The sequence below is a fragment of the Bidens hawaiensis genome, unplaced genomic scaffold (assembly GCF_021521415.1).
Source record: "Bidens hawaiensis isolate Kalapana, Puna unplaced genomic scaffold, B.hawaiensis_p1.1 tig00071785_1, whole genome shotgun sequence".
Taxonomy (NCBI): Eukaryota; Viridiplantae; Streptophyta; class Magnoliopsida; order Asterales; family Asteraceae; genus Bidens; species Bidens hawaiensis.
In genome coordinates this window covers 28,040-48,223 of record NW_027502555.1, presented here as the reverse complement: position 1 = coordinate 48,223, position 20,184 = coordinate 28,040, and the positions used below count along the sequence as shown (strand labels likewise).

At 33.7% G+C, this 20,184-nt stretch overlaps 2 protein-coding genes across 2 annotated transcripts; one reads left to right on the top strand and one right to left on the bottom strand.

Annotated features, from left to right (window-relative positions):
* Window positions 1-3,545: 3,545 nt before the first annotated feature.
* LOC143605859 (1-aminocyclopropane-1-carboxylate synthase-like) lies at window positions 3,546-5,717 on the top strand. The gene is made up of 3 exons (XM_077081825.1): window positions 3,546-3,921; window positions 4,207-4,499; window positions 4,628-5,717. Exons 1-3 carry the CDS (start codon window positions 3,901-3,903, stop codon window positions 5,619-5,621), a joined length of 1,308 nt encoding a protein of 435 aa, XP_076937940.1. The 5' UTR covers window positions 3,546-3,900; the 3' UTR covers window positions 5,622-5,717.
* Window positions 5,718-14,347: 8,630 nt separating this feature from the next.
* On the bottom strand, window positions 14,348-17,765 carry LOC143605860 (homeobox protein BEL1 homolog). The gene is made up of 4 exons (XM_077081827.1): window positions 16,540-17,765; window positions 15,870-16,252; window positions 15,207-15,267; window positions 14,348-15,067 (listed from the first exon to the last, which is right to left on the bottom strand). Exons 1-4 carry the CDS (start codon window positions 17,254-17,256, stop codon window positions 14,531-14,533), a joined length of 1,698 nt encoding a protein of 565 aa, XP_076937942.1. The 5' UTR covers window positions 17,257-17,765; the 3' UTR covers window positions 14,348-14,530.
* Between the last annotated feature and the right edge of the window lie 2,419 nt (window positions 17,766-20,184).

The following is a 20,184-nucleotide window of genomic DNA, read 5'->3' as shown; positions in this document are numbered from 1 at the left end:
AAGAAATGAATTAAGTAATATGTCAAGAATATAACTTTTTAACATGATATACTTCTATTTACATGTATGCTTTAACATTTTATAGGAGCCAAAAGATTTTCTAAAACGGATTTTTAAAACATTTTAGTCAAATAATCATAATCAATATAACACAGTATCAGTATCCATTATTTTATAGGACCTAAAAGATTTTATAAAAAAGTTATTAAAAACATTTTTTAGTCAAATAATCAAGATCATACATGATCAATATCCATGATTTCTCAACGTATAAACCTTGTTAAGATAAACAAAAACTTAGGTTGACTTTTTATGAGACAAAATGAGAACAATGGAACTACTTTATCCTCTTTGCTTTTTAAACAAATCCTCCCTAAATACTTTGACTCACCTCTTGTACAACTAAAATTACTAAACACTTGTTTCTTGAATTAATATATAAATCCATGACAACCGTCAAGATTATTAAGCACAAGAAGAACAGTACTAAACCAAGAAAAGTTTGACACAAACACAACATAACTTGAATCTTGTTATATTAGTTATTCATTCCCAAATGAACATAAGAGAGAGAGAGAGAGAGAGAGAGAGAGAGAGACGTCTATCTTTACATATAAAGAGACATTTTCAGTGATCACTACTCGTTTAGTGAAATATTGTAACATCTATCTATATCTGCTTAAGGGGACATTATAGTGTAGGAAATTCTTAAGCGAGGTTCGAGGAGTGGATGTATGACTAAGTAGTTAACCTTTATCAAGACATCATAAATCACCATAATTATGCTATTACGTACGATGACATCTTTCTATCTCTTATCTTTTATCAACAATTCTAAACTTGTTTATTTTATAAAAGATTAAGATCTCTAACTATAAAAAAAAATAGTTAATTGCAGTTTGCACCCCTGCGATTAGCACGGTTTTCTGGCTGCAATCACTGTTTCTGATTTTTGGCATCTGATAATACTCTGAATCGCGCATGGTGTGGCAAATTGAACCCTTCCATCTGACAACCCGTCAATTTGTCACACCCTACAGACGTTAGGGTTCCGTATATCAAAATAAAGAGACAAACGTTGCAACCAACAAAATCGTGCTAACCACATGGGTGTAAATTGCAATTAACTCTAACAAAATTTTAAAAAATTAAGATTTATTCACCCTTTTTAGGTCATATATACGATTATCATAATGTCTTAAAGCATGATCTATTGCAAAATATGACTTTATTATTATTACATTCCATGCACTTAGTCTATAAAATAAAGTAAATGAAATCATCCAGTCAAGTTTCGATTCGATGGATGATGAATGAAAGACCATATGAACTGAACCAGAATAATATAAATTATGGGAGAGCATTGTTTTCGTGTTAAAAACGATTACTGTTTAAACTTTTGATAAAGATATATAATATTATAACTATTGCCACTCTAATGAACTTTCACACATGCTTTAAACGTTTTATTATATTATAATAGTAATAACAAATGCATAATACCATTAGGTTTTATTATTAGATTTAGTTCATCAAACACAAAATTGAATGTGTACGTTTCTTTTATAATTACCCAAGGAATTAATTAAAATCATGGTTTAATATTATTTGCATCCTGCTTGATCTCACATTAAAGTTTATGTTTTAGTAAATATGGTTTAAATAATAGTTTTCTAATGTTATTCCAAAATAACTAATTGTTTCTCCAATCAAGCATTTAAATACATGTTAATAACAATAAAAAAATTAAGTAAAGCAATTTACAATTTAGCACTTATGTTAAGTACATTGTTTTTAATAAATGTTTAAACCGATGATAATAGTACTTATTTAAAAGCATCCACAAAGAAAGAAAAATTAGCGTTCATCTACAACGTGAAGCGTAGAGGAAGAGAGAGGTGGTGATGGGCTGGGAATTCCCAAGCATCAATTAAGGTGTTCGGCTAAATTTTGTGAGGTGGAAATGAGAGGGGATAGAAAATACGGTGGTCATGAGGTCATGACTTATGACGTTCACAACAGTTGTGGGTTGAGATAACACTTAGTACAATAAGATACTTTCCATGTTTTAAGTCACATTTTCATTTACTAAAATAGTAGGGATCGTACGTAAAATAAATAATATAAACCACTTTTATTAAGAAATTGAAGAAACACTAATTGACCCCGGGCAGATTACGGATAATCTGGGGGTTAAATAGATGTTTCCCACGAGGGGTTAGGTCCGGCAAAGATGGTTCTTCTGATTACCTGCAAAACAGACACCGTGAGCTCGTCACTGAGAAGGGGGGGTACCTCCTTGTGACCACCCTCCGCGTGAGAATCAGACTAGATTGCTCTTGAATATAAGTATATATTAAGAGATTGCTAGAGAAGATAAGATAATAAGATAAGATAATGTAATGTGTCCATACCATTCCAAGGTGTTGGAGTATTTATAGCCGAAGGTAGGTTTCCAAGAAGGTACAGCCGGCTGAATAGTATTCCTGTTCTGCCAACTGTGGGCTACGCACATGCCATGCTGGTGGTTGGTGGGTAGGCAGCGGCTGATAGTGACCAGGCCGGCTGTGTACTATTCCTTTTCCACCAACTGCAGGCTATGCACGTGCTACGACAGGTTGGTGAGTAGGCAGCGGCTGATAGTGACATTAAGTAATAGAGCATGCTGCTCGTTGTACTGTTGTCAGTGAGCTGTCGCAGCTTTGGTCAGATCTTTTGTCCATACCTCGTCAGGTACAGTACAAAAGATCCTCCAGTAGCGTACGGACTGGCTCATTTGGGCGGGAGTTTTCCCGGCTTTGTGCGGGAGTATCCCGGCTTGCTCACTCCTTCTTCAGGTGACATTACTGAATTATTTAAGAGTTAAGTGCCTTGTGCGTGTAGCCTTGCTGCGCGGGTAGCCTTCCCTGATGGCTAGTATCCGTTGCTGCGGGAACAGGCGGAGTACGTCGACCATTGGGAGGCTTTTCCTGCGAGAACAGCTTGCGTACTGCGCGTAAGGACGTCACGTCTCTGAGCATGGTGGGTCCTGCGGATCCAGTTGGTTTCTGCGCAGACGTCTCTCTTCAAGGTGAGTCTTGCGAGTTTAGCCTTTGCGCAGACGTCCCCGTTGAAGGTGAGTCTTGCCGGTTCAACTGCGCAGACGTCCCTCTTTGAGGTGAGTCTTGCGGGTCCAACTGGGCTTGCTTGGGACCTACCTCTTCAGAAATACAATACAAAATGAAAATAAAGCAGTTAGGAAGAAATTTGTAATGCCCAGGAAAATATTAAAATACAACTACAATAAACAAAAAATTGCAAGAAGGTGGTAGAAGTATAAACTATGCTGGTTAAAAATTCATACTTCACACCTCCTTACAACAGATTACAGGAATCTTAAAAGAATCCGTTTGTTTCTCAGTGTACAATGAACCGAACATTATGTATTTCCACGAAAGACCCAAGAACCAACCCGTAATCGTACATAGAATCCGTGGAATGATAATAAATACAGGTCAACAACAAAAGATGGACACCCTTAAAGGCTACTTTTCAAATTAAATAAAAAGAAAAAGAGTGAGTAGGCAGAAATAAAAAGTCGGCAGCCACCCACGTCACCAAAATTTTCAAACATAATAAGAACCTTCTTCTTCTTCTTATTATTTCCTTCGTCTATAAATATCATCACTAATTCATTTCATCAACTTAACTCAACTCACTTCATCTTATTCATCTCTTCACTTTATTCCACCACTTATTGAATCATCTCCAATGGCAATCACTAAGAACAACTCCCACAATATGTTGTCAAAGATAGCAACCAACGATGGTCATGGTGAAAACTCCCCGTATTTCGACGGTTGGAAAGCCTATGACGCCAACCCCTTCCACTCTCAACACAACCCCTAAGGCGTTATCCAAATGGGCCTGGCCGAAAACCAGGTATACATAATAATACTACTTGTATATTGTAATTATTTACCATATTAAAATATATAATTTGATTACACATTTTTTTTTAATTATTTTCGTTGCGTTGTATTCTTAGTATCAACTATATATAAAATACAACGAGAATATTTACAAATAAGCGTAAACAAATTGTATATATTATAATAATATGGCACATAGTTATAATAAATGTTTACTAATTAATATGTTGTATTTTTCTTATATATATAGCTGATTAATAATATATGATTTGCTGACATGTATTTTTGTTGTCAGCTTTCATTTGATTTGATCGAAGAATGGGTTAAACATAACCCGAATGCCTCAATTTGTACACCACAAGGAGCTTTAGATTTCAAAGAGACCGCCATTTTTCAAGATTACCATGGCTTACCCGAATTCAGGACCGCCATCGCTAATTTCATGAACCAAGTACGAGGAAACCGCGTGAAGTTTGACCCTGACCGGATCGTGATGAGCGGTGGCGCCACTGGTGCTCATGAAACGTTGGCGTTTTGCTTAGCAAATCCTGGAGAAGCTTTCTTAGTTCCCACTCCTTATTATCCAGCGTATGCAAATTAATTTTTAAAAAAATAACATTTACTTTATTAGCATTGTCACTGATACCGTTACTGTTACTATTACTGTTACTATTATATTATTAGTTCGACTTTAATTTATAATTTTACTTTTATAGGTTCGATCGAGATTTGAGATGGCGTACTGGAGTCGAGCTTTTACCCGTGGTTTGTGAAAGCTCTAATAGCTTCAAGATCACTAGAGAAGCTCTCGAAAATGCCTATGAGAAAGCAACGATAGTGAAAATTAAGGTTAAGGGGTTGCTTATAACTAACCCATCGAACCCACTAGGCACTTTTCTCGACCGGGAAACCTTAAAAGATATTGTGAACTTCATCAATGAGAAAAACATCCACCTCGTTTGCGATGAGATCTATGCTGGCACGGTAACCAATGGCGATGAATTCGTGAGTATTGTGGAGGTTATGAAGGAAGTATCGAATTGCAATTGCGACTTGATTCATTTAGTTTATAGTCTTTCCAAAGATATGGGGTTCCCCGGGTTTAGAGTGGGGATTGTGTACTCGTACAACGATAATGTTGTGAATGTATCACGTAAAATGTCGAGCTTCGGTCTAGTTTCTACTCAGACACAACGTATGCTCGCTTCTATGCTGTCTGACACTAAATTTATTGAGAACTTTATCTCTGAAAGTAAAGTTCGGTTGGCCCACAGGCATGATATGTTTACCGGTGGGCTAGCCCAAGTTGGGATCGGGTGTCTAGAAAGCAAAGCGGGTTTGTTTTTTTGGATGGATTTGCGTAGATTTCTAAAAGAACCTACTTTTGAATCAGGAATGACGTTCTGGAGAATTATAATTAATGAGATTAAGCTTAACGTCTCTCCAGGGCAGTCTTTTCATTGTTCTGAGCCTGGGTGGTTTCGTGTTTGCTTTGCAAATATGGATGATGAGACTACAAGGATCGCGTTATGGAGGATAAAAATGTTTGTGCGAAAGAACAGAAACCTTGAGATCAATACGAGAAGACAGTTTTTACAGAACAACCAACATATGAGGTTATCATCAAGAAAGCGCGACGATATCTTGACCCCCCATCGGATGTCGCCTCATTCTCCTCTTGCCTCGCCCCTCGTTCGGGCACAAAACTAGGTACCCGAAGTGTGGTACAAGTTAATTAATGTGTTTTGTACTTACAACATAAGTGTTGAAGCAATGTGTAGGGTAGATATCATTAAGGTTTCTAACCTAACTAGAATTATGATAAAAGTTAAGTGTGACAATTGTAGGGTCTATGACATAACTATTTGGTGTATGACATGATATGACCTCAAGTAATCGAAATGTGTATTGATTATTTTTTTTTTATTTTTAAATATATGTTAATTTTAAAAAACTAATTTATACATTATTACGTTGATAATCTTTTGGGCCTTTTAATCGTTTTAACCGGATATTAGGCCCAAATTATCATTTAACTTTTTCTTTTGTAGCTTGTAATATATATAATTGGCCCAGTTTGACATAAACGTATGCAGTTATGTCAATAAAACCAAACCGGATGGAAAGTTGTGAATATGGAGTTCACAGGATTTTATATAAGGTAGTGTTTGGTATGAAGTAATGAGAGGTAGAATAAAATGACTCATTCTAAAGGAATGAAAGAAAACATGTTTGGTTACTATTTATTAATGGAATGAATCATTCATAAGGAATGCAAACCCTTCCATATATAACATTTTCCATTCCTTAATAAAAGTTGGTTTTTCTTTCATTCCTTCTAGGAATGAAATGGAAAATGATCAATAATAATAATAATAATTAATAATTAAAATAATAATAATTATTACTCCTACTATATTATTGCTATTTATCATCATCATTATTATTTTATTATAGTATAAATTTTATTAAATTATAATTGTTATTATACTTTTATTACTATATCGCATTATATTATAACCGTTTTATTAATTGATAAAAAATATTATGATTGAATAGTTTACTATTTAATTAAAAAAATTATTAAAGTGATGATTCATTTCATTCCTATGTGGTAACCAAACAAGACAATGGAATAGTAATGATTCATTTCATTCCTTTGTTCATTCCAATCCTTTGTCCATTCAATTCTCCCGTTCATTCCATTACCCTATACCAAACAGACCCTTAAGTGTAACAAAATTAAATTCGGTTTACCTTTTAAGGCACTTTGTGTACATAATTTAAAACACTCATTATGGTTGTAACTTCTAAGCAAACTTAATTACATATCCGTAAATAGTTGATAACGCCCTGCTACGTCACTGTCACATAGATAGAGAACTTTAACTAACATATTCTTTAACATGTTAGTTTTGATTTAACTAAAACATTAATAAAAACAAATTAAATGTGTGTGTGCATGTGATTGGTGGATGGTAGTGAACCCCACCTCTTCTTTATGTTAAAGGCCGCATGTCCTTATGGCACCCCCTTTAACTAGCCCGACGCCACATGTTTAACTAATGGGTCGTCTTAGTAGAAAATTTTACAATTAATATATAAGCGAGGTGAATTACTCTTTTTTTTCCAGTTGATTATAAAAATAAAACCCCATGTGAAGTTGTGTGCCTAAAAAATGTGCATTATTTTTTTTACAAAATGTTATATTTATCAGCGTTTGAAACTATCACCAATACTACTATGATGAAAAATAAAAAACAACCTTGAGTCAGGTTTTGAACACAAGAACATAAAAATCTTAAGCCTCAACCATCTCTATATGCACAGTTGTTACATAATGTAATATTGATATCTTGAGATGGTACCATAGGCATAGGGAAACTGCCCATGGTTCCTAGGTATTTAACTTGTCCCATGTTGGTAGAAAACAATGAGTTTTATAAGTTGTGAAGGTTGGTTGTGTCTTTGGCATGTTGTCAATAATGGAGCTAAATTTTGACTTGATGTTCTTCCATACATAAAACAAGGGGACCAATTCCAGAGTCCAGACTAGCATATGCTTCCTCATCCAATTCAATTTTGACTTTTCAAATACAATTAGCCAACCTATGTGTTCACACAAACCAATAGACTTCATCACTTAACCTTGGTCATGGATATATGTATATATATAAAATGTGTAACCGACACTTGTAACTTATGCGAAGCGTTGGGTTAATTGCGTACTAGAGCCAGGTTACATGTGTTTTCTGGATTAGACACGTGTACATGTGTAATCAGAACCCAAAATGTATGTGACATATGTTGCGCACATTATTAATGCCTAAACCAGAAGCAAAACTGCAATGTACGGTATAATTTCAAAAAAAAAACAAACAAACATGTTTTGACCCAAACCCCGATCTGGCCCAATCCCTTTTGACCCGAACCTGTCTTGACTCGAACTAAATTAACCTTTTTTAAATCGACCCGTTTCAACCCTAATCCGCTTTGACCTGAACTCGTTCTAACCACCGACCTGTTTGCCATATAAATCGAGTGAACAACGTTATATTCTTTTATACTACGACAAAATAGTTAAAACATATATTCTAAATACGAGTTATTGACATAGCTTTTTTTAATAAAATGATTAGTCATCGTCTTTATATAATAAAAATGTACAAAAAGTATTTATCTGATTTGACACGATCTCATTTTGAACAAACCCGGTTTGAACTAACCCCCGGGTTTGGTTTTGTGGGATCACTACACACCTTATTATTTTCATATAAACTTAAGGATTCCATTTGTCCCACTCATACCCAACATATAAAGTACCCATTAATTTTTGTTCCTAAAGATTCTTGGGTGACTATATATATATAAGTCACAACCCAAGAACAACTTTGATCAAAGTAAGTGATGGAAGACAGGAGCAGAGAGAGCGGCCGAGTGATACCGAAGAGGGGGTTGATAAAGTTCAAGATTGCAACAATGGCTTTCCATTTAATGCTTTCTGTTTTCTCTAGACACCACCACCACCCTTAGAGACGGACCGGATCTTGGTCCGCAGACGGGACTTAGTTGAATGATTTTGTATGCTTTAATTCTTTCATTGATTTGGAAATGTATCATCAAATGATTATATTGAATATTGAACATTCATGATTCATGAATATATATTGCTATAAACAATTGTAACCACTCAACATGCTATATTGAATATTGTATATTCATGGTTGGTAATCATGTTCAAAGGTTTTTAAATAAGATGAACTTTTTGAAACAAATCCTATAGACATGGTTGCATAGTTGGGGTAATAAACAAGTCTCTAAAAGTGTAGCACGTTATATATATAAAAATGAGATAAAATAATTAAGTCATAAGTTGTCGTCATCATCGTACTCAGTGGCGACCCAACCATTTTAGTGGCCTAAAACAAATTAAAATTTCAGGGCCTTATTAAAAAATGGTCACACTTATCAATTTACCTTATTAAAAAAGGGTCTCGCTTTTCAATTTTTTATTTGTTCCGCTTCACATTTGATTAAACAAATAAGTTAATTTAAAACCATAGTTCTATTTTTGTATAGTCGCACTATTTTTATAATATAAACTATTACATGGCAATTTTAATTTTGTCTCTTAATTAAGAAACCAACCAATATATCAATCAATCAATCAATCATGCCCAGTAAAATCCCACCGACAGCAAAGCTATAAGTAGGGTCTGGGGAGGGTGGGATGTAGGCACACCGTACCTCTATCCAAAGGAATAAAGAGGTGGCTTCCAGAGAGACCCTCGGCTCTAAGAACATGCGTATGAAGCAAAATAAAGCAAAATAAAGGAAATCAAATTTTAACAGTTATATAAAAACTACTACTAATTATAATAATATTAATATTAATATTAATATTATTATATAATATTAATAATAAGATCACAGTTTAACAGCTATATAAAAGCTAATAATAATAATAATAATAATAATAATAATAATAATATATGCAAGGGAAATACCATTATGGTATGTGGACTAAATAAGTTAAGTCTTAGCCCTAAGGTATTCAATTCTCTCTAAAAATCCTTAACTTTAATTCTACTTCTCCACGAATTCCTATCCTCAACCATGTCCTCGGAGAGGTTTAGGTCTATCAAATCACAACTTAAAATTAACTTGATTGAAAGATATATTAAAAACATCGTGTGGACGACAACACTAACATTTGATATTCTCAACACACACATTTACAATTATAATACGCATATATTATCCCAATTTTTTATAGATTGAGTCCTAACTAATATAATGTTAGAAATTTAATTTTCTAAACTCGAAATAAATTTGATTGGAATATATAGTATAAGCTTAGGTTATCGAATTAGTTTTTATGTTAAGAATTGAAGTATTAGATAAAATTACTGAGTTAATCCTTTTCTTTTAAATAAATAATGAGTTAATCCTTTTCTTTTAGGTAAATATAAATGTAATTTAGTTTGGAATTATATGGCCCTTGAATTGATTTCCCACACCAAAAAATTAAACTTCATGCAAGGGAGATTCGATCCCTCCCTGATTGACAACAATTAAATTGAGAGAACCTTAGTTGATTTGCCAGTGCACTAGACCATTCATCTCTTCTCTACTCAACTTAAAACTTTTATAATATGATATATCATTTTTAATTTTTTTTTAAAATTGGGGCCTCAATATTTGGTGGGCCTAAAGCCCAAGCTTTAGTCTCTAAAGCATATGGGCTGGCCCTGATCGTACTCAGTAAATCTCACCAATATCAAAGCTATGGTAAAGTTTGAGGAGAGTAAGATGTAGACAACATTATATCTACCACGTAGGAATAGAAAGACTGCTTCTAACAAGACTCTCGACTCGATAGTAGTTTTGCATCAAGCTTTAGGATGATTTTTGGATAGATTTATTAGGCCTAGTTATTATTACTTTTAATATTAACAGCCAATTTTAAAAGGAAATGCTCGCAAATAGTAACAAATATTCACGCGGCAAAACCTTCAATCTCGATCTCCTTCGATACCAAAAGCCTAACACGAACAAATTCAAGCCGCATCGAACCAAAATGATGCAAAATCAAGTTGATTAGTAAGAAAGAGTTATAAATGTTGTAGCTACAACTTTATATCAAAGTTATTAAAAAAATTTAGTTCTACAAAAAATGTAAGAAAGTATATATATACTTTTTGTGCATGATTTAGTCTAAACTTACAAAATGAATATTTTGCAAAGGGCTGAAGTATAGAAATTTACACACATAAACGCCTAAAATTTAGAAACCTACACCTAAATAGTTGAAGTCACATTTTTTATCAAGTAATTAAATGTTCTTGTCGCATCCATAGTGATTCCAAAATAGAATAGTGAAAAACGTCTTGTCAAGTCACTACAAGGTAGATAAAACTCTTTAAAATAAAATGCGTGATAGTTTCGCCTATCCAATATAATCAAAACAATATTTAAACTATTTACTTAATACATTAGAGAAAAAGAAGTTATGTGTGGTTGCGATTGGCCAAGAAACTAATAAAAAAGAAAAAGCGCGTCTATATCTAGCGCCGTTTTTCACACCGCAGCAGTGTGGGACGTTTGGGTCCTAGTTGGTAGCATGCACATGCTCAACATAAACTGTATCCAGCCATGGTGCATATATCATGGTACACAAGATATGCTAAAATTATTTCTTCTCACTAACATGATTAACATCAACTTTTTCTCCACTTCTCCATTTCTTAAATAGTGAATGTGAATAGATTCTTTTCAAAACACTTTGTAAAATAATTGAAACAAAGATCCAACGTATTATCATATTTAAATCCCCAATTAAAAAAAATCTAACTCAATCCAAAAAGACTCTTTTTTTATTGGTATATTGGTTTTTATTAATCCAATTATCATCTTTGGTCGTTGTCGGTCCCAACTAACGAATTGGCTGCTGACGGTTTTAACTTTTAACGTACTTGTTCCCAACGGTCCGCAACTAATAGAACTCTAACGCCGTTAGTTACAGGTCGCCGAAAAACGTTTTTGGACGGAAAAGTCACATTTTTTTCCCGGAAAACACCTGAACACCTCCACCATCACCAATTGTCTCACCACCAACCAACCACCACTACTTGAGCACCACCCATCGATTCTAAAGATGGTTCTAGGGTTCCGGTAACAATTGGGGCTTTTACTAAAAAAAGGGTTTCTAAAGGTTCGATACAAAGTTATAAAGATGTTTGGGACGAAAATGTTGAGTTTTCGGAAAAAAATGTGAGTTTTTCAGCCAAAAACGTTTTTCCGGCGACCTGCAACTAACGACGTTAGGATTCTGTTAGTTGCGGACCGTTGGGAACAAGTACGTTAAAAGTTGGTACCGCCAGAAGCCAATTCGTTAGTTGAGACCAGCAACGACCAAAAAATAATAGTTTAGAAACCAATATACTATTTTTATTTGACACAATTAGCTGTCAATATTGACACATCAGGATTACTTAAGCCTATAGTACTCTAAATCAGTGACCAAAACCAATTCTTTTTCATAATATCATACAAAAAAAAATTATACATTCAATGTAAGGCAGATTAAGAATATTATACAGCCACCAATTTGCTGGCATTGTCTCTTAAACCATCACCAATCAACAAAATAAAATTCAAAAAAGAAGCTTCTTTGGGGCTGCCCCTTGTATCCTTATAGTTTCTACTGTATCCTCTATATAAACACCCCATATTATTCAACATAATTAACAACATACTCAATTTCAAACACCATTTAATCATCTCATATGGACAACATTTGGAGACAAAGCTTGGCGCGCAAACGAGTCATACCGAAAAGGGGGCAAATAAAATACAAGATAGCAGCAATTGCTTTTAATTCTATAGTTTCTATATTCTCTCACAATATCAGAATATTCTCTATCACATGTTCTCATTAGTCATTTTACATCCATGCATATATGTATATTTTCTTACTAATTCATGATTTCATGTACCAAATTGTTTGAAAAATGAATCTTTGTTCTTTTGAAAGTTGTAGCATTGGGTTCATGAGTGAATATATGCAACTACATGTACATTTCTTCATTTTCGGGATGCGATGAATCACTCGCGAAAAAACAATGAACAAAATCTTTAACTTGAATCCAACTAGTTTATAAACTTGAATTAATTATGTGTCATTTTTATCAACTTTAGACATGTGTTAAATATGAGTCATTTTTTATTTTTCATCTTGGTTTTTACCATGTAGTAAACAAAAACAATAACAAGGTTTATCCAAAGATGAGACTCCTATATTTATGTATATCATATAGATAAATATTGTATTAAGAACTTCTTAAATAAAGTATAATTTGTTTGAACGAATATTTTTTTAATCATGTCTATAATCTCGTTCCTAAATAAAATTTTGTAAATAAAGAGTAATTAACGTTTGTGTGGAACCCATCTTTTGGGTTTGAGAAGCCCAAATATATTATAAAAAGTTGGGGCATTAGGCATTTCATAGTTTGGCCCAACTATAGTATAGGGCCGGCCCTTTCATTTGCATATATAGATTTTAATTATAAAGCAAAACCATTATGTATTACGTATCGAACAAGTGCATGGTTAGAGTGGGATTTATATATCTTTTCTTCTAATAACAATTTACGTCATTTTGGTTATGATCGGGTTTGAATCCACACCACTTAGAACAGTATCGGGTTTGTAGATGTACAAATCCATTAGTTTTTGATAATTCATACAATGATTATTTTCTAATAACGATACGAATTTCCAACAAAGTACAAACGAGTCTATATGTATCTAAATCGACATAGTTTTTTGATGCAGACGTAGACCGGGTGTTGGAGGGTGGAGGTGGTCGTGGATCTTTCAAATCACACGTATGGATTTGAACATAAATTTATATATAGATACACATAAAAATGGAAAAAAGAGTACCTTTAAAGAACACAATGCCCTAACCAATATAACCTATAAGGTTATTAAAAGAAACAGTTAATCGAAATAAACATTTTTTATTTAAATAATAGAAAAGAACAATTAAATACTATATAAAAAACTCAACAAAATTGAATTTTTATTTATTTTAAAAACATTATAATTAACAAAATGTAACCTTGTTACAGAAGAACATAGAAAATCACGAATATATTTTACATATATATATATATATATATATACCATACAAGCACATGGCGAAAATTAATTCTAGACCCTTGGATATCTAGCATCTAATGGTTGAACTTGAAATTAATGGTTTTCAAAAACCGTATAGGGTCATATTTTAGTGTTATGTTTTATTTTAAAGTTTTTCTATACTTCTCACAAAACAATTGTTTTTTATTTGAAACTTCTCTACATACACAAATGCTTATGTATACTATCACACATACATATACATAAATATACACATAGCGCGCACACATTCATATATACATACATATAAACGATAACCGGTTTCGGTTAATCAGTTTCCCACATGAAAATCCATAAGTGGTGATCCCTAACTTATGATTCGAGCTAATAACCGGTTAAGATGTCACTGCGGTTTCAGTTACTAACCAGTTACGGTTTAGTTTTTCTTTTTATATTTAACAAATGTTTAGGGTAGTATTATAAAAAAAATAAAAACAAAACAAAACAAAACCACCCATCATTTGACAAGAACATTATTTCACATCTTCACGCCATTAGGCTACATGTCATTTATCCTTTTGGAGTTATGTAGTAAAATATTTGTAAACTTGAGTTAATGAATTATATAGTACTTGATAGATATTTAATGATTTTTAAACCAATATAGATAGATACAGCCAATGGTATAAAAACACTAGGAGAATCTAGATGCCTAGAAGAGGAAGCTGTACACTCCTACCTTGAATCAACAACAGATCATAAATTCTATAAACTTTTTGACTGTATATTAAAGTAAGGAAATCACCACAATACCCTTTTAATATACAAAAACTTTAAATGTTGATGGTAAACACTAAACAATTAACCTAACCCCAATCATGTATACCCTTTACTTAGAATTATATATAAATCCCATATTTGTTTTTCTTTTAATTTATATTATATTATAGTAGATATAAACATTTAAATTCTTAACCAGCCAAATTATCATTTAGCAGTTGTGCCCCCATCAAATTCCTATAAGGCATATCTTCCGTATGGTCTCTAGGGTAGTATAGTGACATCCCACCACCACCATCATTGCCGGTACCACCGTCACCGCCACTAGCATGTTGTTGTAACCCCAAGTTCAAAGAAACCCCTCCACCTCCACCACTACCACCAAAGTTGTGATTGTATGCTGAAAAATCTAGCTCTACCGCTCCAAAAGAGTCGGTTGAGACCCTTGGAAAACTATGAGTGAAGGCATGGTCAAGGGCTTTCGTTGTATGGTGGTCGGGATGGTTAATAATAGAAGAAAGACAATCAGAATCCCTTCGAATAAGCTGATCAACCGTCGGTTTTTGCTCCACTTTTGTAATCATGGTGTTTTCGTCACTAGCGACATTGAATCTATCTGTGACACCTTCAATGTTTTCATGGTCATTTTCTTTTGTTTCTTCCACATACATCTCCTCCACCATGGGCTTCCATAGCCTAACCCTTGCATTAATGAACCAATTTGATACCTATACTCAAGTGAAATAATAAAAATGTTACAAAAGAAAATATATTATGCTACATGATTTAAGTATCTATGTAACAAATAAATGAAATTGTGAATTAATTTAAACGAAAACAAATCAAGATATATAGATATGGTAATACTTGGCTTCTTGAGAGACCGGTTTGTCGCGCTAGAATGTGTTTATCAACATCACTAGGGTACCTGCAATTTCACATAAATAAACTATAAGGTTAATAAAAAATTTGTTACACAACCTTTTTCAAAATAATTTGAGGATTATATGTCAAACAAAAACTAAACTAAAAATAATTTTTCGTATAACAGATTATGTGGATGAGACTAGAGAAGGGGCACATTTATATGGTCCCTCCCTATAAGAAGATGTATAGGAATCAAATCCACAAGAAAACATAAGAAGAAGGCCCCAAGAGACAAAATAAATTAATAAAATAAAACTTTGATGGGATCAATAATATGATAATAAATTAATTTAGGAATCAACATGGGGATAGATGAAAACTAATGATTGATAAGAAATTCAAAAGAATTATAAACTTTATTTTTTTATAACTTTTGTGACAATCACTTCTAAAAAACAAAGAAATTTTTCGGTTCACTTCAAACAGAACCTTTAGTTTTGTTGGTAATATCAGTTTGGTTAATGGTTCAATCGGTAATAACGATCAATACCGACTGTAAAAACTAATTTACATTTAAAAAAAAATTATGGTAAGAAATGGACCGTTAGTGATACTCTTTATTCTAGTGGTGAATATCTTGATCATGATGAAGTATGAGCTTACGGGTGTAGAAAATGTTCAAACAACCAAGCACGAAGAATGGACACAGATCGTTCTGGCAACCCTCGTTGAGGCCGCCACGGGTGGCTATCCATGGTGATCATTTGTTGAAAAGCCCTTTGTTGTCTTAAAGTTTGATCAAGAAGCCTTAACCTAGGAGTCTCCCCTCTAGTGGCACCAGGGGCAGAAATGTCTTTTTCACCCATAGCCTTCTTTGTTACCTTGATCTGACCTACAATACCATCTCTCAAACACCTAAAATGCCTAGACATTGCCTTTGATGCCAAGGCTGAATAAACTCTTGCCGCGCCAATACCGGCCACTGCTTCAAATGATGAGACCACTGCCTTCATTTGATCACAGTAATTATGATACTTTCTATCCACCTATTAATAAAAACAAAAGTTTAAAAGTTAAATAAATCAGGTAATATTTCTGGGCTTTTTATGGCAGGTAAATCAATTGTTAACAACAAACATTCAACAAGAATAGGGGCTTCTCATATTAAATGATTGTCACCATGTGGGCATTAATGAAAAGACTAATTATGGTCACATAGTTAGTTGAAAATAAAATAAAATTCAAGAAATTTCAAATAAAAAAGAATCTTAAAAAATATTGTTTAAATCTTATAAAATATTAAAATACAAACAAAAAGTTAAGAAATTTATACCTCATCTAGCATTTGAAGGAGCTTTGATTTTCTTTTCTGTAATTCCAAGAATTCAATAGAATTTAGAGGTATATTTTTGGAAGAACTAGCACTCATATTATTGGAACTATGATCATGATCTTGTGACTGATTGATTCTTTGAGCTTTAGCCTTTATTGAATGATCATTTTGCTTTGCACCAAGATTGCAAAACTCATTGAGGAGATCTTGTGTTGGTATTAAGTACCTTGAGCTTCTTAAATTATACTGTCCAGTTTGATGTTGAGCACCAGTGTTCATAATATGTGATTCATCTGGCATCATATGATCATGTAGTTGCTCATGCATATACAAGGGTTTCCCTAAATACCCTTGGTGAGGATGAATATTATGATTTTGATGGTTTTGTGGTGGTCTTACAAGCTCAAATGGTTGTATTTCAATGGTGGAAGGGTTAGTTGATGACAGAGAAAGAGAAAGTCCTTGGCTTGGTCTTTCATTTGGTTCACATGGGATTAAAACACACCTTTGATCATCAAACTGAGTAAAGTCTCCGACGCCGGTGCCAACTATCATGGCCGGTTTGGAAGATGAGGGTTTCCAGAAGAGATCTGAGTTGTTGTTGTTGTTGCTGTTGTTGTTGTTGTTATGTTGCTCAAAGTTGAAGAACTCATTAACACTAGATGATGAGTTAACATAAGGATCGAACCCTCTTATCATCTTTTGTTCTTCAACCATTTCAACTCATGATCATAGCATCATGATGACGATGATGATGGTGATGATGAAATCAACCGAGAAAGATGCAAAAAAAGGAAACTTTTTTAAATCTTTATTGATCTTTTACTTCTTTCTTGATCAGGAAACCCTAATATAGCATGAGCTAGATATAGGTAGTGATGGTGGCGATGATGATGGTATAGGGACACAGACACTAACAACAACTGATTCAAACTATCTGAATAACCGATATCTGAACTGATGAACACGGATAGATGGGTGGTGGTGATAGCGGCGGAGGGAGAGTGGGTGAGGAAGAGTGGATAGCCTTTATGTATTTATGAAATTTGGTGGAGTGTTAAAAATAAAGTAGGAACATGTGAAAGGAGAGTGATGTCATGACACCCAAAACCAGGAAAAAGGTAAGCTCAAAGAGATATACCTATACGTGATTAGATAATAGATATCCGAAAATAGTGGCAGAGAAAAAGGTTATTTTGGGAATGGGGTGTGTGTTTTTGTTAGTGAGAGAGTATCTTTTATGTAACAATTTATAATTAGAGTTAATTACTATATAATTGTTACAATGTAGGTCAAAATCATTATTTTAGTTGATACTTCTATTGTTTCATTTAAGTTGAAACATTCGATATCTTGTTTCACTAATATCGTTTGCTTTCTTCGTATACAAACAACTCATTGATTTGTCTTTTTTTTTATTCTAATGGAGACTTCTAAAGAGGTCATCCATCGATATGCAGGGGCGGACCTACATAGGTCCCATCGGGGTCCCGGGACACCAATGTTTTTTAAAAAATACTTAGAGACGGTATACTAAATTTTGTAAGGACCCCATAAAAATTAATACCTGGAACCCATACTATTAAGGCTAAACTAGTATAGTGGAAATTCCTTTGTTTTTTCTTTGAGAGGTTGCAGGTTCAAGCCTCTCCATACTCAGTTTTTGTTGTTTTTTTATATCCTAGTCAATATTAGTTATTTAGTTAGGGTATTTGTGTTTTTTTAGTTTCTCTCATATAGTCATTATCACAATCCAACATATATAATAACAACATGGGTTTTACATATTCTTTTATTAATTATCTTATTATGTAAGACCATATATATATATATATAGCTTATGTTTATGTTTTTCGAGTATGAATAAAAATGAATTAAAAATGTATGTTCTATCTAGTTTCTAATCTAGATTCTTTCTACTTACTCGTTTCCAATGACACCATATTTCCGTGTTTTATTATGTTACTCGTCTCGACCCGACCCGAATAACGACCGACCTGAAAATTTTGTAAACCGAAAAAGTTGGGACCCCGTTGGCAAAAAATCCTGGGTCCGCCACTGTCGATATGTACTAATTTTGTCAAACACGTTTAGATGTGGAGTTCTCCATAACAGATCCCCGTCTCTTTCTTCTATCGAACCTTCCCACCAAGTTTGTGCAACTTCTTCCATTTTGTACAATGCCAACCTTGGCTTGTGATGGTTCTCAATGTGAGATGTCTAATCTCGCGTTACAGATAGAGTGGTTATAACGTACATTAGTGAAATATCTTGGTTTTGTTTTTGCAATCTCTCTAGCTGTGTATCTTCGAGTGGGTTAGCTCTCGGACTATTCCTCTAAGTATCATAAAGGCCTGAGTTATGGTTCAGATAAAGGTTTAGATTTGGATTCGGATACGGATTTTTATTAGGATTCGGGTTCAGCACATGTACAAAATCAACAAAAGTCGAAGCTAGTGTAGCAGTAAGCACCTGAATTACCACAGCTACTAAGGCTTATACATTCTGCATTAAGAGCTTGTATCTATGACAAAATGACGGTTAGACCCTTTGATTTAACAACCACCACCGTACCTAATAAATCCTACTAATAGCAACAAAGGGGTTGAGTTATAGTAGTTATAATAACAAGTTCAAAAGGATGTTATATTTTTGGGGTTAGTGGATCAATTACATTAAAAGGTAACTAAATAAGAAAAAAATGTAATATTAAATGATACAAAGAATTCTTTCTTGTATGCTCAATTATTTCATTAACACCTATCATCCAGAAAATAATTAAAAAATCACACATGATCTCTCTACGTAAAGAATATTGATTGGATATGGGGATAAGAACAATATTAAATCTTATCAAGGTATAAGGGAGAACGGAGTGTCCTCCGGGTTAGCTCGAGGAGGCTTCGTTGTGGGATGGGCACTCAGTTCACCCTAATATAGCTAGAGATGTTTATTGTTGGGGCATAAAGACATGTGTTTCTTGAAAAGTGAAGACACCTAGTAAAACCATCGAGGGACATCTGTGTAATCACCTCTCCTCACTCCTAGAAGCAATTCGAGTATGATAGAACTGACAACCTGAATGACATGGCATTCGATTGAGCATCGGGATCATAACGCATTTCTTCTTGAAGCCTATAAATACCTCATGACCTAATAGAGGAGGGCATGCAAAAAATATAGAGAAAACTTGTATTTAGAGAAGTGTGAGATCAGATTTTTATGATTTGAGTTTCATAACTCTTCAGAAGGCATGCATCCAAATTTTTAAGCGTGTCAAAATATTAAAAGTTAGTGAAATTCAGAGAACATTATTTAGTTAATGTTGTGATTGTGGAGAGAAATGTGTTGTAAAAATTGTTTAAAAGGCTAGTATTTATAATATTTAATTTACTTTTTTCTTTTATTGAAAAAATAGCGGTTGTGTAACGACATGGCTGGAGTCGAAGATCAGAGGCGTTAGGTTTCAAGGCGAGTTGTTTGCCACTTCTCCTTACTTCACCAGTTCACTCTACACCCCAACCTCCTAAAATCAGTTCAACAAACGTTCAAATGTTTGCCAACCAAAAATTGAGTTCGCCAACAAGTATTTTGTTAATACGTTTTTTGTTTCTTTTCCTTTTTTTCTTTTTTGATTTTATAATC